Source organism: Colius striatus, chromosome 3, assembly GCF_028858725.1.
Source record: "Colius striatus isolate bColStr4 chromosome 3, bColStr4.1.hap1, whole genome shotgun sequence".
In the NCBI taxonomy this organism is placed as follows: domain Eukaryota; kingdom Metazoa; phylum Chordata; class Aves; order Coliiformes; family Coliidae; genus Colius; species Colius striatus.
Genome location: NC_084761.1, coordinates 41,581,935 through 41,604,722, shown reverse-complemented (window position 1 = coordinate 41,604,722; position 22,788 = coordinate 41,581,935). Strand labels below are relative to the sequence as shown.

At 42.3% G+C, this 22,788-nt stretch overlaps 1 protein-coding gene across 7 annotated transcripts in view; it reads right to left on the bottom strand.

Annotated features, from left to right (window-relative positions):
- The window catches only part of SLC20A2 (solute carrier family 20 member 2), a 64,270-nt gene that overhangs the window by 18,663 nt on the left and 22,819 nt on the right, over positions 1–22,788 (bottom strand). For all 7 annotated transcript variants that reach the window (XM_061992458.1, XM_061992460.1, XM_061992461.1 and 4 more), the window contains exons 2-8: positions 19,873–20,423; positions 15,034–15,174; positions 12,934–13,019; positions 10,778–10,874; positions 8,752–8,868; positions 7,895–8,098; positions 5,669–6,257 (exon numbers count right to left, since the gene is read on the bottom strand). In XM_061992458.1, the coding sequence (XP_061848442.1) occupies positions 5,669–6,257; positions 7,895–8,098; positions 8,752–8,868; positions 10,778–10,874; positions 12,934–13,019; positions 15,034–15,174; positions 19,873–20,161 (1,523 nt within the window). In that variant the 5' untranslated portion in view covers positions 20,162–20,423. The remainder of the gene's footprint in view (positions 1–5,668; positions 6,258–7,894; positions 8,099–8,751; positions 8,869–10,777; positions 10,875–12,933; positions 13,020–15,033; positions 15,175–19,872; positions 20,424–22,788) is intronic.

The following is a 22,788-nucleotide window of genomic DNA, read 5'->3' as shown; positions in this document are numbered from 1 at the left end:
AATATAACTATGAAATCCTTATCGTTTGGCTGTTTCCCAAACCAGGATTTCACAAGCAAACTTTCCACTGGGAAAATAAGTGGGATGATATTTCTGAATGTGCTGTAGTTATGCCTGGAGACATCATCCTGTTGAGTAAGGGTGCAAGAAGGATACGCCTGTTTCCAGCAACAGGAAAAACATACATCCTAATCTCCAGAGGTTTCAGATTATCAAGAGAGTTTTATCCTAGTTCTAATAATTGGCCAGTTTCAAAATAGTGCATATACCAGAGTGCAACAAAAGCATGTCACAGCTGGGCCCCGTGAAGACCAAGCCCTAGGTGCAGTAATGAGTCAGGAAGGATAGGTATTTCTTCCTGCATACTGTAAATGCTGGCCCTGAAACTCCACGGAGGACTGGACCCAGAGGGCTGGGTCCATCCTCCCCCTTGCCCATCAGCATCGTCCTTCCCTGGGCAAGACCAGCTACCTGTGTTGCTCAGAGTGAGATAGGGAGGGATTCTGGAGCCTGTCAGAGCCCCCTGCTTCCTTCTGCTCTTCTCTGGGTTGCCTGCATGGCACACCAAAGATGCTACGTACCTGTGTAATTCATGACACAAGTGAAGATTGGTATCCACTGGGGACACAGACTGCACTTTCAAGACAGGCTATTAAAAAGGAAAGAAATAATATTTTGGTTTTCTCTCAGTAATTGCAATGGGCAGATTAGCTTCCTAAATACTTTAAGTGATCTTCGCTGCAGCTCTCAGGAAGGAAATAAGAAATACTCATTTCGTAATCCAGCCTTATTATAGCTCCTTTAGGCTCCTCATTTAGCCAGAAGGCTGAATCCCACTAAACTCTGTGCAATGAGATATTGGCAATGTTCTGGCCCTTCTCTTCTTTAATCCCATTGCATTTACTTTAGGAAGAGGGGAAAAGGTGAGTCCCGCTGCTGTTTGTGTGCTCTGACCTAAAACTCCAGTGAAATCTGTAGAGAGGTGAAAAGAGAAGTTTCCTTTCCCTGTATTCTGTGCAAGCAGGTATTTCCTAGTTTCACTTGCACGGCTTTCCTTAATAATAAATTCTCTATCTGGTAGCAGTTCAGCTTACCTAAAACCACTGAGAGAATGTGTAGAAATAAATAAAAAATACCAAACATTTTTACTATACCTCTGAAATTGTTTTAAATCCTGCCTTCAGTAACGTAGCCTGCATTATTTGGATAATAAGAGACCATTCTTGCGCTGTAAATCTATATGGCATTACCTGCAGACTGACACGAATGACCCCTTTTTTCTATAATATCTAAGTAGGAAGAAGTACTTGAAGTACTCATTCAAACTATTTATGCAGCAGGAACTCAGCAAAACTGAGATGCCTCACAAAACTGAATTGTTTGCAAGCAGGTTTCTCCTCCCTACAGCACATACCAGCTACACCTCGGTACTGCCCACACCTTGGCTCAGACACAGGTGAGCAGCATGGTCTGCAGTCATGCTTTTCAGATGGAGCATCATGGCTCCTGCCACTGTCATGATAACAAACCACCTTCTTCTGTGGCTACAGTCCGTGAGCCCAGGGCAGATGCCTGCTCACAGAAGCCAGGGCACACAGCTCCTTCTGTCAGCCTCGAGGTTTCTCCTGGTACAGCAGGACTGATGATCTGAGGCAGAGAGGGAGGGTAGGAAGGGACAGAAGAGGCTACTCATTTATAGGAGAAGGAATCTATATGAGGATAGATTAATCACATGCACAGACAGGTGTGGAGAAGCACAAGGCTAAACAGCAGATTTTTATCAATAAATCTCACTTCTACCTACAGTTGCTTCCCATGGGTCATCCTGCTTCACTTGCAAGAATTCAAGGAATAAGGAGCTCCAGAATTTGCTTGAATCAACAAAAGCATCTTCCTGTTTCTTTGGATGGGCCATGGGGCTGATGTGCTGTTTGCTCAGAGCTTTCTCATTCCCAACCCAGTAGCACAGCAGCCACAGCCACCATTGTGTTGAACCTAGGAGATAGCTATGGGGTTAGTTGTGGGTCCTCTCTAGCCATTTCCAAAACAGCCAGCCCAACTGCCCTTGTTTTCAGGAACTAGTCAGTCCAGACTTTGACATGCAGCACAAACCCTACAGCTTCAGAAACTCTCCTGCCTCCTGCATTCATCCTGTGGCTGCAGTGCTGAGCTCCAGATCCTCATCATTCCTGCTGGATCAACCTATATTTACAGAAAATAAGCTGAGTCCAGCTCAATCATAGGTGGCCATAATCCCTGTCGGACAACAAAGCCCAGCCTCCCAGCCTCTCTGGAAATCTGGCTCTGAACAAGTGTTTAGGAAGCTGGCAATTCTCCTTGTGTCACGCTCCTGGCCCAGGTCTTTTTTTCCATCCTGCCCTTTTTATTCTCCCGTTGCCCTTGCAATGACCTGACGTGCTTCCTTTGTGCCTGGGTGCTGAGCCAGTGGGACCTGCTCACTTGGCGCCACTAATTAAGTTCAACAACAACATTTTTTTAAAGCAGTTCTGTCCCAACACATTTAGTCAGGATTTTTAATTCTTTAGATTTCATTCAGCCCAAGTGCATGATGGTGTCACAAGGCTCTCGGCCCGGCTCTGTTAGTCCCAGCCCTGGAAGGTCTCCAGTATCCTTGACATAGTGCATATAAGCTCTGCAGCAGGAGGGGTGAGAGGGGATGGTCTGAACAAAACAGTCACCCAAATAAGGAGTTACCATGATTCCCTCTTTCTTTTAATGCACAACCACCCTGGCCAGGATCCTTGCTGAGGTCAGCCTAAACATGAGCCGTGACTACTACAAACGTTAGCTCCTACAGCAAAGATGTCTGGGATCATTGTGACAAAGAAAAAGCATCATCTTGGAAAAAACTAGGGTCTAGCTATCCTTAGTATGAGTTAGTTCTGTAGTCAAAGGCAAAATGCTGATTTAACTCTTCCAGATCCATGGAAAAAGCCTGGACAATGGAAGAAGGCAGATTTCTATTTGACCTTTTGCCAACTAAAGTGCTATCCGAACCATATGATGCACTTTTGTCCCGGAGAGTGTTTCTGAGCAGCATCATGGTTCAGTTCATATCGTATGCCCTATGCTTAAATATGTCCTAAAAATGGTCAATCATTTAACTACCTGCAATTCTTAATTCTTACATCAGCTTTTAATTTTTCTCTCTTCACTCCTCTCACCTGCTCCCGTTCCTTCAAGGAATACCAGCAAAAAAGCCTGATGAAAAATAAATACAAAACATTGGATGAGAGCGAGTTCCAGGACAGGGAAAGAATATATAGGAGACAAGTCCAAAGAAAAAGATGTGGACAGCTGAGATGTTGCCCTAAATATATGAGTAAGGAGCTTAAAACCAAATGCAGGGGAAAGTGTGATTTTAATGACAGGGTTCAAGGCTGAGAAAAAATAAAACAGAGAAGTAGCTTGATACCAGCACCTAAAATGAGCAGAAGGAAAGTGAATGAAGGAGGGAGATTAAAAGATATCAGTGGAAGAAAGCTTGCCAAGGCTTGCTTTTTAAGGAAAATGTGGACAGAAACTCATGCTACTTAGACAGGTCCCACTGCATTATTTTTAAAACAACACACTGCCTCTCAGGCTCTGCAGATCTTTATGTAATATGCAGAGGAGCCAAGAGCCCAGTAAGAAGTCTTTTGCTCTGCTAGTCAAAGACTAGCAAAATGTCTCTGCTGCATAATCCAGAAGACAGGTATTTGCATTCCCAGAGTGTTTTATCTACTCAAACTTTCTGTCAAGCTGGAACTTGGTCCAATTTCAAGGACAGGTTCCTATTCAATCCTACATCCATAATGATCTTCTTGCATTACTACCAACTTTGACAAAACGAAGCTCACTTGTTCTTCAGTTTTGCAATTAGATGAATTCAGCTAAAGAGGAGACTTTGGAATAAACAGCATTTAATAAAAATGCACGCTTGCTGGCAAAATTGGTAGGATTGGTTGCAAAGGTAAAGATCTGCAGAACACTGGAAAAAAGGAATTTTCAGGAAATTATATTGCCAAGGCAATAAGCCGGTCCAAATGCCAAATTTGGGGGGAATTAGGCTGTAAGATGCAGCAAAGCATACTGCACACAGTCTAAACCTTGTCATTCATCCTGTCAGCTCCTGTCAACACCAAATTTGATTGCTGAATGGACTGAATCCTTACAGATCAGTTCTAACAAACTCCACCACCCTTACCTCCTACAGAATAGGCAAGTGATGCTTGCATAGACAGGCAAGTCCTTGAGGAGTATGTATAGATGTCACCTGTAGAGAACAAAGGGGCACCTACTGGAGTAGGCTGTGAAGGGTATTTCACAGGGGACACCACAAGAAGTAGCAGCAGTATTTTTGTCCTTATTTCAACACTCCCCTCGGCACTGACTGCTGGCCACTTGCAGAGCATGAGTACCAGACTCCATGGGGCCTTGCTCTTGCCCAGTGTGCTCAGAGCAGAGATCCTGATCAACGGAGACTATCCAAAAGGAAAGTTGTACCGCTGCCCTCCATCCCAGAGGAAGAGGGGACCCTGGACTCCTTCCCAGAGCCAGATTTCTGCAGATATGAAGACAGTAATAACAAGAGCGAGGACAAGAATGCTCTTCAGAACCCCTTTTTTTGAATTTCCAGGCCGCTGGATGGACATGGAAAGATATGTTTTGAAGCATTTTTGAGATGAGCTGCAAGTTAAACCAGGGAGGCTGACAAGAGCAAGGAACACCAACTCTTCTCCTTGCTGAGTGAGACAGTGCTTGCCCAGATGCCTAAAGGAGACTGTGAAAGCTCTGAGAGCTGCAAAGCCCCACTGCAAACGCTGAAATTGACACCGACAGGGCAGAGTGAACACAGTGAGGCTTCAGCAGGAGGAGGGCTCAGATTGGCCCCAGCTCTGGATAAAACTCCTACCAGGGCATACTGCATGCCAGAACTATGTTGGGAGATGAAAGCTTCTTAATGAGCATTAGGAGATGAGCCATAGCCCATGTTCCCTCATGAGAACATGCCCAGGGTTCTTTGGAGGTAGCTCCCTTTATTCTGGTAATAGAACTGTAGCAGCTGTAGAAGTTGTATGTGCTTTGTAAGTCTGATATTAAGTCTTGTTAGGTTTTCTGGGCTCTTTAGTGATACACTGCCTCACATGGTCCTAGATTCCTGGAAAACTGAGAAAAAGACTTAAGAAAGTAAAGTCTATAACAGCTGTGGCAATCAAAACAAAGACATTCTTCACCCACCTCTTTTCACAGTGTGGTAAGAGATGAAATTCATCTACTGAAAAAATAATCTAAACCTCTGATTTGCTGATGGTCTCCCACCACCTTGCAGTTAAATTAGGCTGTGTATTCTGCAGGGCTGGGACTGTCCTGTTTGCTTTTAGAAAAACTGGCATACCAGGGGGAGTCTCAATGCCTCAAAGCTTGCCAAAATTAAACCTGAATTAAACTAGTTGCTGCATAATCATTTAGCAGTGAATAAAACAGATGTTACCAGTCAGAAGAAAATAAACCCCAGATTGAGATTCTCAGCTGCTGAGAAGCACCGAGGACTTCAGTGTCACAAGCTTTGCAAAATGAATATACTTTCTGACTGGCCAAGCTGGCAAACCTTGCTCCAAGCACCAAAATTGTAAAATTACTGGTTTATGAGTTCTCATTCTCTTACCTGACATCATTACCTCCATGGGCAAAGGATCCAAAGCAGGCTGTTAAGATCTGGAGGAAGTGGAAAAGCAGATGGACCTGAGATGTGTCTTTCTCTTCCTTATCCTCTTCTACAGGATCAACCGGTGGCCGGTTAGGATCTGCGAGTTCAGAGGCCAACTTCATTTCCACCCCACCTTCCTCTGCCTCAATCTCTGCCTCAGCCACTGCATTGCAATAGCTGGAGTAGCTGTCATAGCGAACTCGCTTCTTGGAGTAGGAAACAGTGTCTCCCACTAACTTCTCACTGTCCTCTGGAGCCGACGCATCTGCTGCCTTAAAGGAGGAATGCACAGGCATGCCACAAATAGCAGCTGTGTAACATGTGTAACTGTTGTTGCGTCGTAACAGTTTGTAGTTGTTTTCTTGAGCGGGCCTCTCGTCGGTGGCCCTGTCCAGGTGTATTTTGTGGAGCAAGTCTTTGTATAAACCTGAGTCCTTGTGCACAGTGTGATAAACGTGGCCGTCGCTCCGTACCTGGCCATCGAAGCTGAAGGTACCGTTGGAAACAGGTGATTTCACTGAGGTGTGTGTCACTGAAAATGCCCTTCCTAAAAAGGCAGAGATTTAGAGGTTTTATTTCTATGAAATGTAATTCAAAGAAACACAGAATGGTAGGGGTTGGAAGAGACCTTTAGAGATCATCTAGTCCAACCTCCCTGCTCAAGGAGGTCCACCTAGATCAGTCGCACAGGAATGTGTCCGGGTGGGTTTGGAAAACCTCCAGAGAAGGAGACTCCACATCCTCCCTGGGCAGCTGGTGCCAGGCTTCCCTCACCCTCACAGGAAAGAAGTTTTTCCTTGTGTTTAAGTGGAATTTTTTGTGTTCCGGCTCATGTCTATTTCAGAATACACTACAGAAGCCCCCTCACTCCCACTTGACGAGGTAGCGATCCAAGAGTACAGGACAAAGATCAGTTTGTGAGATATGCAGTGAATAAGTCAAGATTCAATTCACTGCAAAATGAACGCTCCTTTTTCCTGTGCAAAAAGAGCTTTGTCTCAGCATTGGGTCTTCCATAGACATGCTGTATAACCTGCAGCAAGTCACGTGAGATCAGCTATTCAGAGGTGATACCTGAAGGCTAAATCCTCAGGTGCTTTGAAAAATTAACTTCTATAAAATTCCTTTCTTGTAAAATAACGTCTATTTTTATGAGGTTTTGTCTGCCTTGAGTAGGCATAATAAGGATTTCAGGAAAAGTGGTTTACTGTAATTTCATAATGAATACAAGGTCACCTTTCAAAAGTATCTATGTTTATGAGACATTTACATAACTTTAGAAAACAATTTTTAAAAAACCAGAAAGGTGAAAAGTTCGTGTTCTGCAGACATATTTCCTCAGCTATTCCAACATTTTGTATATCTTATTTCTTTGAACACGGTGAGAGTTATTCCCACTGTATACATTTAACAATAGCACACACAGTAGGACACATGTCACAGCTAAGGCAATATTTCTGAAGAAACTATCTTTCTCATTTCCTGGCCTCCCAGATTTCCACTGCGCAACGCTCAGAATTGGTTTCAGCTATTTTTAAACTGGGTGCACACATTCAAAGGGCTTCACGTCACGACTTATTTGATTTTGTAAGAATCAGTTGAATATATTAGGCACTTATTAACCAAATTACAGGGCTGTGTAGATGTTAGCAAAGTGATATCAAAGTCAGAAGACTGCTAAGTGGGGAGGTGCGATGTCACTACACGAGAGAACAAAACGAGCTTTATGCACACAAGCCTACTTCTCATAAATATACGTTCAGAAAACAATGTGTGAGATTTTTCCAGTGGATACACTCCAAATGGTCATATGTTTGTCAACTAAAGCCCAAATCTTTTCATCTCCTTTGGCAGTATGCTAATCATCTTTATGCTGAATTTAACCTTCATACATCAGCAGTTTGTGTTCTCTGTATTTTTCCACAGCTTAAAAGGATGGAAACACCATTAAGGATACAAAGCAAGGCAAAAAGGAACATTAGTATCAAAATATAGCCAAGCAAAACGTAATTGTTTTTAAGCCCTCTCTAGAAAATGTCACTTGTAAATGAGCATCTTCCCCAGCAAGCACTGAAGAGGGATTACAGCTGGAAATCCCAAACACTAACTTGCCACTTACAACAGAGACCTACTTGCAGTTAAGAAACCCTATAAAACCAGGGATGTATTGTCTTGGTTTCTTACCATACGGTACACGTGGATGGTTTCCATTTGCAATAGTATCTGATGCCCCAGCAGCTTCTGTTCCTGAGCCAGTGAGGGGAATCGTGCTCTCATCAGATGCTTTAGCACCAGGAAGCTCTTTAAAGACTGGTGTTTCTTCATCTTGAATTTTATCAAGACTTTCATCTGATATCCTTGACAGTGCAGCATCTTTCTTTAACCGGCCTAAGGAAATAACAACACTGTAATTTTAAACCCAGCCTACCCATCTCACTGCTTAGTTTCCACTGTTTGTATCAATAGTGTAGATCAATGTGGATACAATAACCTGTCTCCATTTCTAACTCTTATCTTTACTACATTTAGCTGAGAAAACTCCAGAGTGTCTTTGTTTCTTCCTACATCATTTGTCAAAGCAGGTAACTCGAGTAAAATGCTGAGCTGGCCATTTCTTAATGAAATCTGAAACTTTTCTCTGTGTTTTAAACAGTGTTTGTTGAGAGCAGCAAAATAAACAAGTAAAACACTGTACAGCTAAAAGTTGTGATCAGCCCAACTTACTGTAAAGTTCAAGTAACTTAAAAATAACCATTCTGAGAGATTTCTCCTCTTTAAAGTTTCCTTAATAAAATATATAAAACAATCTATTTCTGCTACGCTGTAGAAATTAGTACTGCAATGGATTGCCTAACAAGGTTTTGAATTTCCAGCACTGCAGGTTTTTAAGAGCAGGTTACACAAATACATGAGAAATAGTTTAAGCACGTCCTGCCTTTGGGTGGGGACCTGACTAGGTGACCTCTCAAGGGCACTTATGGCTCTGAAATGAAATTTTCCATGAATTTACATCACTCGCATTTCATCAAGCAAATACTTACTTTCTATTTTTCTCTTCATCCAGGGACACACAAAAATCCAGACTAAGACAGCAAATACTAAGGATACACCAAATGATATCAGAGCAATGGCCCACATTGGCAGGACCAGTCCCAGTACTGTGAAGACAAAGGAATAAAAACCAAGCAAACCAGAAATTAACATGACTGAATTCTTTCAGGCAGCGGAAGAGCAGTCAGTTGCAGAAAAACCTGCACTCACAATGTATTCAAAACCAACAAGAATGAGGTGATAATTTTTTACATATACATCAGTTAATGAAGTAGTTAAAGGTTGAGTTGACATGCAAACACTTGCAGGTTTAGTCTTCCAGCTCTCTGTAACTCTAGCGTGACTTTCTTTCCAAAGAAGTCAGGGGTAAAACTCCCATCACTGGGAGCTGCTAAGACAAGTTTGCAGTGATTTTACATGCCAATGCATGTTAAAACACGTTGCCCATTGGGGTAAATATTTACCAGACCTTTGCTCTGGTCAATAAAGCCCAATGCTTAGCTTAACCCAAGCCATTATTTGTTTATGATAATAGCTTAATGTAGCAGTTGAGAGATGAGGTTTCAGCCCTGTAATATGCAATCATGTCAATGACTCATGTAAGTTCCCAACAGAGTAACTTCTGCTTGTTCAATTAAATGATCAGATCCTTAACAAAGACAGAGCTTGGACTCTGATCTTTCAAACCTATATACGCATGCATATCTTGAAATCTATGTGACTGGTTCATCCTTGTGAGTAAATGTTGCCAGGACAGAGGCCTCAAAGAGCAAATATGTATTTCCTGACTACCAAAAAAGGAGTCCCACCTTTTTATTCATGGGCTTTAGAGACTGCTAAGCTGAAACAGAGGGACATTAAGATTCTTATTTATTTTCCTTAATGAGTCACTGCAGAATGCCTGACCTACTTCTGCAGTGCAACAAACGAGGAAATGTCAGTTATACAGCTGATTTACCGTGAAACATCTTGGATATGTAGCCAATTAGACTTGTAAAAAAAGGAACAGTTATTATGTTACCTTCATATTGCTAACTTCTCAAATTTTTTATTGATTTCAGTAATACTATGAAGTAGAGTGTGTTAAGTGAATTTATCTAGTACATCTGGTGTGTCTGGTTTTAAAGAAAACAAATTTTTACTCAAGGAAGGTCACTTTCTAAGCCTTCTTTCTTGATTCAGGGGCATGTTCAGAAGTTCTTCTTTTGTATGTTCATTCATGGCTTTGGGGTAACAATCTAAAGATAGCATTTAATGACCACAGTTTTGCTACGAGTGGGTGTTTAAATGTACAGTGCTTAAGTAAAGTTAAATAACACATAAATGCAAATACATGAACATAAAGTATGTGACTATAAATATACAAACATAAATATAAAAATGTAAGTTAAAATACAAACACAGATATAAATGCACATAAAATACACAAAATGACGTGTATCCTTTCCTTCTACTGAGTTGCAATGAAGACATAGCACTCAAGAAAGAAGATTCATTTACTGTAGAAACAGGCTTGGGGCTTCTAATCATTGAAGGGAAATAAAGAGGTAAATTTAATTAATAGGCTCTGTGCCAGATCGGCCAGAACAGTGACTCTGCTGATTTTAATGGAGCTATAGCACTAGACTGAGTGCTAACAGCCTACCCGCTCTTACTGCCCACTCTGAAGCTTCCCTCCTCGGTGGACATATCTGGAACACCTTTGAGATCTCAACACATGCTCATATTTATGAAGCCAAAGCTGGCAGCTCAGTATTTCCCCTTCCTTTAAAAGGAGACTTTTTTTGTAGCTGCACTCTTCTCTGCTAACCTGAGTGATTCAAGAGGGAGGCACAAAAACACATGCACAAACAGAAGCACATGGGGAGGTGTATGATTTGCTCTTGCCCTCAAGAACTCCTAAGGTAGGAGATCACGGTGGGGTGTCATGGCTACCTGGCAGTGTGCTGGCAGAACATCATCCTATGCTGTGAGAAGCCTCCCTGCCGTCTCACCTGCTGCAGATGGCTCACTCACCTGGTGCCCCCGTGTACATGATGGAAAACACGTTAATAGCTATGGTAGCAGCATAAAACACCGGAAGTGCACGGAGACCGTTGGGCACAGGGTCTTCCTGCAGAGAAATTTGGAATAAAATGAAACATTAGCTGGATTTTCCACCAGATAGTATCAGCATGCACCACCATGAGGAAAACATGCGCTCCCTAGTCAGTGCCAGGCAGCTGGAGCTTTTGGGTGGATGGTGAGGAAAGGACAGTGACCTGTCTGGTTACACTTCCATCCACAATGCTGATCCTGGCAAAAACCAGCATTCTGGGGAAGCTTGACAGTGTTAATTAGAACCAGGGAGTTGGGCTGCACTTTCAGCTCCGCTGCAGACCTCCTGGGTGACCTGGGGGCAGGTTTCCTTCTGCAAGTGTTTTCTTGCCTATCTTATCACCAAGATGGGGAGCCCCTTTCACTTGGCATGACTGAGAGTGCTGAGCAGGACAGGGCTTTAGTATTTCTGAGGTAGGGCTACAAGCATCAGTGCAACACATCCATTGTAAAACTTAACACTAACCTCTCAGCTTCAACTGAGACAGCCTGGCATTTTCCACCATCTAACAGAAATTTCTGAAATATTGCCTGGCTGTATTAAACAGGTAGGTCACATGCATCAAGCAAGAGTGCAGTATTCATCACACCGCTGTGCCTGCTGTGCAATTGTGTCCCCACTGCTTGCCAGGAAAGGCTCAGCTGATGGCACAGCGGAAATGCACCACGCAAGCCGTGGAAAAAGCTTTTGTGAGGAGATTGCTTTGGCCTTTTGATGGGCTCCATGTGTTTGCAAAGAGCCTGGTGAAATGAAAAGCTAGCTAATGTGGTTTTGCTTCTTGCTGCCATGAGCTACAAAAGGGAGCTGAGAGAAGGCTGCGGCCACTCCACTCTATGTTCCAGTCCTAAAGTGTGAGACAGCATGGGCTGTATCTACAGGGCTATTCACAGACACTCCCAACAGTGAATCAATCCCTACACCAGGCTATGGACTTGCAACAAAAAGCTGCTCTTTTTTTTTCATGCATGCACACAATGCTGCCTGCTTGTGCTAAAAGTTCTACTGCTCTCACTGCTTGTGAATGGCACAGATGGCAGCCAGAAGACAAGGTTCCTTAGCCTGAACTACTTCTGCCTCTCGAATGCTCCAATATGTAGCCTTTATACCAGAGTTGATGTGATTTTGATGACTAATTTCTTAAACTGTCAGGTTTTGCATGCAACAAGGATGCAAAAGGAAGTTTTCCTCGTCCTTTATGAAACTTGAGTCATTTTCATTTCAAAGCTCAGTCTGATCAAGTTTTATCATCTTCCCTTACCACTGACATTTATTTACATCAAAAATAAAGAATGACGAAGCTGAGGTTACAGGTGGTGTTATTTATAGCAAAAGAATTAATCCCTCATCCACTGAAGTTCCCTGTATAACTGTTAATATAGTGTCCCTTAATTTAGGTTATTGTCATGCGCTGCACTCCCCCATTTTTAGCAAGCTGAATTGTGTAAGAGAAATATAAGAGCAGATAAAAGTGTTCTGGTTTCCAGTTTATGCTGGGTGGGAGGCAAATTTTCTTCCACACTGAAGATATACAGACTGATGTTATCCCAAAGCTGCCCCTTATGACTGATGTCACTAAAAACCACCTATTCAAGTTTCTTGAGAACCTAGGATATATGCAGATGCCCATCTTCTAATATCTGATGTGCTCGAAAAACAAAGCTTAAAATTGCACAACTACGAAATACCAATTAGAGTATCTCTAAGGGAGGACTGACATGTTTAAACAACAGTCAGAATGGCTATCATGAGGCTAAGTCAATGCCAACAAGTCTGTGCTAATACAGAAGCACTAATTCATTCTTTAATCCCATAAAATATACAATATTAACTATCACATAGTGCCCCCTAAGCCTCAAACACTTGACAAATTACTTATTCTGAGCTTTCAGAACTGCTAAAAGCAAGCACACTTGCAATAGATAAAAAAAAAAAAAACAAACAACAACAACAACACAGGTATCCTGTCTAAAAGACAAGCCACAAACTTTCCACTCTGGAAATTACAGCAATCGAACGGGAGGGTAGAACATAGACTTCATAATGAGCACTAGTTATAATAGCAAGACTTCTTTACCTTGTTTAAAATGAAGAATCTAATCAGCACAAAGAGGATTCCAGACATCAAGCCAGATAACAGTGGGGAAATAAACCAAGAGGCAACTGTGTTGAAGGGGAAAAAAAAAAACAAACCACAAAATAAACACTATTCTTGCATAACAGTTAAGTAAGTTTTTCATAGGTAATAGATTTTAAATAGTTTTTGTATAACTAGAATGAATGTTCTGTATGTGCACTCACAACTGATGCGACTCAACATCCACTGATATTCATGAAAGCAATGCTAAGCATTTCCCAGCAATTTTACAAGTTTAGCAATCAAATTAATCAGGAAAGTTTCTTGTAGTTTGATGCAGTGTCGACCAAGAAAGCCCTGTAGTTTCCTAATCACCATGACCATGAATGTTGCAAGCAAATGGAAAGCAACTATATCTAGCAGGACGCTATACTGCTTGAAGGATAAAGTCCCGATTTCCAAAATGCTATAGAGGCATCAACTGTAATGAATAATCACAGAATCACAGCACGGCAGAGGCTGGAAGGGACCTCTAGAGATCATCTAGTCCAACCTCCCTGCTCAAGCAGGTCCATCTATATCAGGTCACACAGGAATGTGTCCAGGCAGGTTTTGAAAACCTCCAGAGAAGGAGACTCCACATCCTCCCTGGGCAGCCTGTGCCAGGGCTCCCTCACGTACACAAGGAAAAAAGTTTCTCCTTATGTTCAAGTAGAACTTTCTGAGTTCCAGTCTGTGCCCATAACCCCTTGTCCTGTCACTGGGCACTACCACAAAAAAGACTTGCCCCATTCTCTCAACACTCACCCTTTAGGTATTTATAAGCACTGATATAAGCACTGATCCTCTCTGTCTTCTCTAGGCCAAACAGTTCCAGGTCTCATAGACTTTCTTTGTAAGAGAGATATTCCAGTCCCTTAATCACCTTGGTTGCCCTCCATGGGACTCTCTTCAGAAGTTCTGAGTCCCTCTTGAGCTGGGGAGCCCAGAACTGGACACCAGATGAGGCCTCCAGATGAGGACTCCAGATGAGGCCTCACCAGGGCAGGGTAGAGGGGGAGAAGAATCTCCCTTGACCTGTTGGCCACACTCTTCTTGCTGCACCCCAGGATGCCATTGGCCTTCTTGGCCACGAGGGCATATTCCTGGCACATGAATAGTTTAGTACCAACCAGGACTCCCAGGTCTCTCTCTGCAGAGCTGCTCTCCAGCAGGTCAATCCCCAGCCTGCACTGGTGCATGGGGTTGTTCCTCTCCGGGTGCAGGACTCTGCCCTTGCTCTTGTTGAAGTTCATGAGGTTAATAATGCACACATAATTTTACAGGCCAAATTTGCAAGTGTCCAGGACTGATTTAACTGAAGTAGGTGGCAAAACTCCCACTGATTTCAATAAAACCAGATTAGGGCAGTGCTCTGGAAATCTCATCCAGAGTGATTTATTGTTTACAACATGGTTCATGGATTGACTCTACTGTCATTGCAAACTCTCTTCTACTTTTGACAGAATTAAAAATACACGCATTGCTCCAACTTTATTCTGAAGTTCAATTGTATTTCGGTGCCTTCAGCATCAAATCCTTTTAATACAGGGTTTAGGCTGTGACTCAGGTTACAAGGCTTCCAAAACAACAATGAAAACTCCTTCACATCCCTGCTTGGCTGTGCTCATCTTGGCACTGGGAGGTTGCGAGTTAAACATGTGCTGTATGCCCAGCTTTTGCCTTCCTGAAGCTAGTGGGTTGAGAAACATGACTGTGGGCATTCACATGATGGCTAGCATTGTTCAGAGCAAGAACGAGGTGGTATGAGCTGCCACAAAAAGAATTAGAAGAGGAGGAATGTCTCTGAGGGACAACATCTCCTTAGCTTATCGCTGGAAAAGCATAACTTGTGTCTCACTCCCTTCTCCACTGGAGACACACTTGCAGCCCTTAATGAACACAGCATCAGTGCATCTTCTGAATTACAGGATTGGGGTGGAAAATAATTTAAGGAGGGAGTACTATCAGCATACAGAAGATTTCTGGGAATGTTTCTGCAGGCTATTTCACATTTCACTGTTTCACATACCCTCACACACAGAAGGAAACAGCACTTACCAATCTTAACAAGCTGCATCCACTGGACTCCCTGCGTGCCAATGGCCACCAGAGAAAATCCAATTGTAGCACCGACGATGCAATGGGTTCCCGATATCGGGAGTTTCAAGAATGATGCAATCAGCTGCCAAACAGCAGAACCTAGAAAAAAAAGCCTCAACCATACAGTATAAACAACAACAATACCAATGTCACGCAGAAAATTCTTTGCTGTGTACCCACATTCTTTTATGAGTGCTGCCTACACTTCATATGCACAACAGAGATTTCCTAAAGACAGTTTTGTTCCCTTTCTGTCTCTAAAAACAGATACTAAGATAGTTTAATAACAGCTCTGAATGTTGCATCTTATTTATGACTTTTTATTACTAGCAGCTCTTTACACCGCACAACATTTCTGCCTTTTTTTTTTTGAAGGCTTTCAGTATATACAGCCTGTCTGACTAAATGCACAAACTCCTCCCACTCGTCATCAAGCTTAAAAAACCCTCATTCTTGAAAGCTGGACCTGGAAGCCTCCAAGTGATCAGTGTGAGGAGACATCAACCATTTCACTAATCAACTAATGAACTAGCCATGCTCCTGAATTCAGATGCTACCTGAGAAAGGCTCAAATTGTGGGACAGGAAGTTTTTATGCTTCTTGCCCAGTGACATGAGGCCACCTGGAGTCTTCTATAGAAAAAAATAGACTAAGGAGGGAATAGGGACTCTCCCACAGCCTTCATTTGCAGCACATTGCAGCACTGGAGAAATACAAAAGGATTGTCTTACTCATGGAGTAGCCATAGATACCTTTGGCATAAGGAAATAAGGTCTCCAAACTAACTAAGGGATGGTGGCTAATGGTCTATAAAGTAAATGTGGTATTTGGTGTCCCAGCAGAAGTCCCAAGGAAGGATATTTTCTAAGAGTGCAGAAGAAAACCAACCACTCAAACAAACAAGACCGCAAACCTAAGCACGAAAGAAGCTGCCTTGTATTTGTTTTCAGTCCCATCTTTTGGTAGCTGGATAAGAACACAGCTGGCTCTCAAGCCCTCAAGCATGCAGCTCTATGCTCCAACTCATTTTCACATTGCAAGGACCCAAGTTCCCTGCTCCTCTTGCAGTTAGCACACCAAACTTTCTGTGGATCTCATCTAATATTAGATAATCCTTAGAAAGAGCTCTTCTTCATTTTAGGACTCCATGCCCTGAAGACTAAATAAATCTTCAGTGTTAAGAGGCCTCAATGGCAGCAATCTATCTGCTTTGAGAGATTGCATATTTTCAGGCAAAGGCCACCTCTCTTAACAGAACTGCAGCTGACACAAATGATAAAGCAAGGTCACTGAACATAGGCTGTTACTCAAAATCTCAGCCTCCACCCTCAACTCCAAGAGGAGAGAATGGTTTGAAGGTCTTGAAATGGAGCTATCTGTAAATGGTGATTTGCTGGCATCATAAGCAGCCACGTTTGGAAGTCAACCAGTTTATAAAACTGATCTCTCCTGGGGTACTAGCCCAAAACAACTGTTACTCTTATTGCTATTGGAAATTCGAGATCAAACAAGGAACACCTGCTCTTTAATTTTTTGGCTTCTCTTCCTCTGTACTAAAATAAAAATAAACACACTTTGAAACCTTTGACATGAACTTAGAGACCAGGCAAGTGGAAGTGAGGTGAAAGAGAAAACAGATGGTAAAATCTGCAAAGAGACAAATAAACAGACAAGCCAGCCATAGATATATAATTACAAAACACTCGGTCTAAAAACCAAGGAAGATGCAACCAAGCCATGGCCACATTGCACAGGTGTTGTGAGGGCTGTGGTTTTTATTAGGGGGTAAATAGGGGAGTATGGCATTAGTTCTTATCAATAGGAGAATAAAAGGACTGATGGATGGTCTGAGAAGGACAATGCATGGTGCAAAGAAGTTTAAAAAAGCACATTCAGAAACAGAAGAAAACACAAATAAAGACAGAACAGGACTTCCCTCTGAGGTTTGCAATGCCTTTACAATCTACATCAAAACTTTAACTCCTCTTCAACATAAAATACATGTTCCCAGTTTTTATCTTCGCAAAACTAATCTAGGAAGCAGGAGGCTCACTAGGTATCTCGCAGAGTCCCAAATACAGACCCTTCACAGCTGCTGGCCCCATGGCCACATACTCTTTCCTCTCAGTTCCTGTCTCCTAAAGAAAGAGGGTTGGCTGTGGACTGCCCTGAGCATGGGTGGCCTGGCAAGGGCCCTAAGCAAGGGTTGGCTTTCGGCTCAGGCTGTGTTTCACACTCCGCTGCTGCTGCTGAAGGCACCACGTCTGCTCTCCTGCGGCTCTGGTGCTGGGTGCCAGCCACGAGCCCCTGCCGAGCATACTGTGCCACCTGCAAAACTGGGTTAGTACTTTGCTTTGCTAATCCTGACTGGGATGTCCCCTCTATAAGCGGCATCTCCTTGGTCACACCAGCTGCTGACTTCAGCTCCCACCAGGACCACTAGAACAACACTTGGGCAAATCCTGACGATAACTTGACAGTTAATGCTAGGGAAGTACTACAATTTACTCCCAAGAACAACAGTCTCTAACTTCCTGACTGCCTAAAAAACAACCTTTAATACACTAAAAATTATTACAAAATGTTACATTTAAAAATTTTAATCTCCTTGCCCCCTGCCTCCTTTTCTCTTAGGAGAGTAAGCTGCCCTGAAAATCACTATCTGCTGTTTCCTGCAAGCATCAAAGGATCTTCCATAAACATCTGGAAAAAGCATACAATGACTTTTGGTCTTTTCCAGACTGTTAACTCATTTAGGTTTCATCAAAATTCAGAAGCTAAGTCCATTTGCAAAAACATGATCACGAGGCATGAGAGAACGGGGGCGGGAAATACAGAGCCATCACAGAAAAGAGGAAAAGAAAACATCCAGGAAGGCTCAAAGAAAACACGGGAAAAAAAAATCACATCATGGAGAGAAAAGCTGGAGTTGGATTTAAGGAAAAAAAACAAATTTTGAAATCTGCAGTTTGTAACTTGTGATTAATTCTGAGATTTAAAAATGTGGAATTTCTTCTTAATGCCCTTACTGGAGGAAGGGAATGCAACTGGTCATGAAGTTCACACAGGCTTATGTAAATACACATGCAAATAAGTTGTTTTCCTTGAGCTTCTGGCCAATTACCTCTGCAGGGGGCATTTGAGACTTAAAACTTTTTCTGGCCAGGATCAGGATGCCAGAAATAGATACAGAAAAGGAAAAGGACTCTTCCCTTCAATGGTGACTGTGAGTATCAAGAACGTGAAGGTCAGAACCTACAGATCAGTTAAATTTCAGATGGTGTACGTTGGTCCTGGGCACATGCCTGTGGGAAAATGATGGAGCTGGAAGCAGAAGGCTAAACGATGTAATGCATGCGGAATGGTGAAAAGAAGCCGGCCTGTAGATGACCTTGCAAGACATCGGGAAAGGGGAAAAGATAGGGGGTGCCCAAAAGCATCTGATGTGTTTTAAGTTGGCAGCCTCACAGAAGGACTATTTGGGGAAGTGACTGTGGTCTCAGCAGGGATTATTTGCTAACCAACCCCTCTTCCCCTTGGACAGGGGAAGGTGGCCAACCTTCAGGGGGCTCAACAAGCAGCAAAATCCCAAGGGAACCATCTCCCCACTCTCAAGAACACACAGGCACCTCAGACAAGTCCAGAAACAGGCACTCAATGTCCATCTTGATCCGTTAAAATTAAAAATAAGCAAAATTTCCCATTTCCCCAAAGAAAGGTGAAAATCACTATATGTAGTAGGACCCTGCATCTCTCATGTGCAGGTCCTGCCTGCAAACTGTGGGGACGCTACAGGGGCTAGGTGGGAATAATACTTAGGTTACGTTTAAGGATGTTTAAGGAAGAAAACATGAGTGGAGCATCCCTTTCAAACCAAGGACACTGTGATGCTCTTATAAATCACATTGTCCTGTACTTGAATGCCACAGACCTGGCAGACTGAAGAAGCGGTGGTGGTATGGGCAGGCTGGCTCCTTGCCTGGGCTGCCTCTCCCACAACAAAAGGGTTTCCTTCCTGCTGTCCCTTGCTCTTTAAAAGCAGGTTTGCTATTGATCCTTGACGGAGCTCTCCAAAAGCTCACAAAGCCTCTTGCATATAAACAAAGAGCAAATACCCTTGGCTTAATGTTACTTACCTCAGAATATGCTATTTGTTCTAAAGGGAGATTAATTTAACTGCAAACAGAAGCAGGGGAGCAGACTCATAAGGGACGCTAAACTGCAGTCAGCTTGAGTCATGAAAACTAGAGAGACCCTAAATGTGTGAAACAGGCACTACCTTTACTGCTCCTTTAGTTTTGTCATGGGCAAGGGTCAAGTGTATGGCTAAGTGCCATCACTCAGCTAGACAACCAGTTTAAACAAACATGTTTGGATTTTCTTTAATGTAAAAAAATTACTTAGGTGATTCCCTCTTGTACATGTTCACTTCAAACTGCTGTTTCTGTAGGATCTTTTGCACTTTGATCTTTATGCATCCAATGCTATGCATGCATACTTTCCCTTTATCATCATAAAAATCTCCCAAATATTTTTTTTCAGTACCCTACAAATATATATGACCCATCCTGTTATTTTTTTTCTTCTATTACTTAAATGGCTGAACCCCTGAAAAACGTAAATTATTAGAGGTATTTAAAAGACATGAGAGACTAAAACAGGAACACAGGCCCTTACTTTCACACAAAACCAGATGTGTAAGTCCAGAAGATGGAAAGACTTAATTAGCAATATCCACAACGAACAGTATTACAAATACACAACAAATGTTACTTGGAATAGGAAAGTGTTACTTACCAACCATTGCACTCACTTCTCCTGCCATCAGCAGTGGGACAGTGTTGTTGTACAGGTTAACGTCAATGATACCTTTCCGAATTGTTTCTCCTACTTTTGCTCCCAGTAATACTGAGCCAGTGGTTTCAAACACCGAAGCCAAAATGCAAGCCTGGCGTAAAGTAACAACACCAGAGCCCACAGCCGTTCCAAAAGAATTGGCAACATCATTTGCACCAACAGAAAAGGCTAAAATAAAAGCAATGATAAAACCCACAATGACCATCCACAGGTACTCATCCATTGCCATCTTTCCCTAAACTGTAGATTAGCTTCCCCTTTTCAAATAGTTAATAGGCAAGGCTGGAGGGCACCGCAACGGATTTGGAAAGCAGATTTCTTGTAAACAATGAGTTCTCTCTGGAAAGTGCTGGGTAGTGTTAGAATGTGAAGAAACTGCTAACTGCTGATTTTCAAACTACTATAAATACTGTTCATTTGGCTGCCTTCGGTCAGCAGTGAAACACATTCCATATTTTGCTCCCAAACTGGTACAACTGTGATGTTCTGTCCTGCAACAGAGGAGAAAGAGAAAAAAAAAAGAAAATAATTAAAAAAAAAAGAAAAAAAAAGAGAAAAAAAGGAAATTCTCAGCAGAGACTGTAACAATGTGCGTTTTCAAGAGTAAACAGATGATTTAGACCCACTAATGGGGTCCCACCTCAGCATGTGACTGTTCTAATCATAAAGCAATTCGGAAAAGGTTAAAATTAGGTCACCTCCAAAGCAATATGTTTCTTGCAGTATCACTGACTGAGAAAATCTTTTGAGCAATTTGAAAGGATTTAGAAAGGTTGGGGGTTTTGTTTGTGTTGAATTTAGCAAGCAGTGCGATAAGCCCTCTCTCTGGAAGGAGGATTCCTCTTGGCTCTTTGCATGCAGTCAATATAAGACACATACAATACATAGACCATAGGATACAGCGTGATTTCCAGCTGATGTCTATCACCTAGCTCGACAGATCTCAGCAGAACTCTCAACGTTTTATCAGCTGCAGAAAGGGATGCACTCCTATGAAAAATGCCCATCTAGCAAATGCCACTGAAAATACCCTGAAGAACGTTAATATTCATCCATTGCTGTTATCACACCCCATTCAATAAGAATACAATTTTCTTATGTCTTCTCAGTCACTGAAACAGCACAATAATCACAATATTCCCACATAGTCCTAGAGATCGAGAAGTCTGTAAAAAAAGTTTAACTCAGAAGCTAAAACTTTCTTACAGACGGTTACCAATTACTAACAGTTACTACATTCAAATCATTGTTAGAGATAGCTTTTAGTATTTTTCTTGGTCAAAAAGAGACTTTTAAAAAAAACCAAAACCTTTGCCATCCCAAAGACTGCTAAGCAGAGCGATAAGACCAACACTGATGTTAAGATGGTCAAAAGCTAGAAGTAAATTTGCCCAAACCATCTGCCTCTCTGGAGGGCTGCTTCTCTTCTTCTATCAGCCACCACAAAGACCTCCCAAGATAACATAAGAAAACGAAGCACCAATGCATTTTTTGATGTTTGAAGACTCGCTGCCTTTCTGTAACTCATGGGCACTCAGCCCATTGAGTGGAAAAGGGCTTAACACAGACAGAAAAGGCTAATGATACTTGGAAGAAACAATTACAACTAGTAGTACTTGTTTGCCTCTGAAGCAAAATAAAACTCCATTAAAGCCACCCATTAAAACATTCCTATTAAGTATATCAGATTTTTGCTAGAAGGGACTAGCTGGACTAAGGGGTCTTTCCTTGATCCTGGAGATTAATGTTTAAATTCTTCATTATGCATGGATTTACAGAGGATCTTTGCCAAGTTAGCCTCAGTGCCCCAGTTTCCTCTCCTGAAAAGGGGCAAAGCTGACTGAGATCCATGCGTGCGGACATAGATGCTGTGATTATATGAGAACTGCTTCCTCTCAACCCACAAGATGAAAGTGCATCCTTATTCCCAACAGACATCTGTCTTTTCTCCACTTATCAACCAACCTACCAACTTATTGTAGTGATCCAACTTCAGGGACAAAGAAGAGCAAGGAGGATTGTGACATTCCTCCACCACAACCAAGTTCACAGGATTTGCCAAATCTGGTTCCTCCAGCCACAGCAAGCTCTTGTAGCTTCTAAAATAAACCTCTAAGTCACAAGGTTGCCTTTATTAGCCTTCCCAGAGCAGGGAAAAGAAGTCCAGATGGTCCCAAAGAAATTAAAAGTTCAAGTGTGTGTTTGTGTGCTCCTAAAACTCTTCATGAAGGCCAAAAGGTATCCCAAATTCTGTGCGACTCTCAGCAAAGGGCTTTGAGAGGGACCTACATAATCTCGCTTCCTTTGAAATGAGATATATGTCCTCAGGAGGAAAGGGTATCCTAAGTAAGAAGCCATTCCTGTCATTTTATGCAAGGTGACTGTTCAAAATAGAGCTTCCTCCAAAATTTGAGAGGCTCAATTTGACATCTATTGCATTTGCACAAGTGACAGAGCACAGATATGGCCAAGCCTTGTCTTTAACAGGATGAAAATCAATAGGAGAAGATTAAAGGGAATAAACATATGTTTAAAAACTAACATGTGGGCAGCATTTGAATGGGTAGGTATTACCAGTTTTAACCTTAAATAACTGTGAGAGATATTAAATGTTTAAAGAAAGAAACAGAAAGAAAAATAAACAAGGGGCACATCTCTGCTGAGAAAATTTTCAGAAATGCAAAATAACCTGCAAAGTAGGCCAGTAACTAAATACAGACTAAATCTTGTAGCATGCTTCCTTCTAGAGCCCAAAATACATCTGGCATGCTCAGACATGCAGAGCTATGCCCCTCATCACCTAATCTAACCCAAAAGCTTGTGGTATTTCATGCTGTTACTGGGATGAAAAAGAAC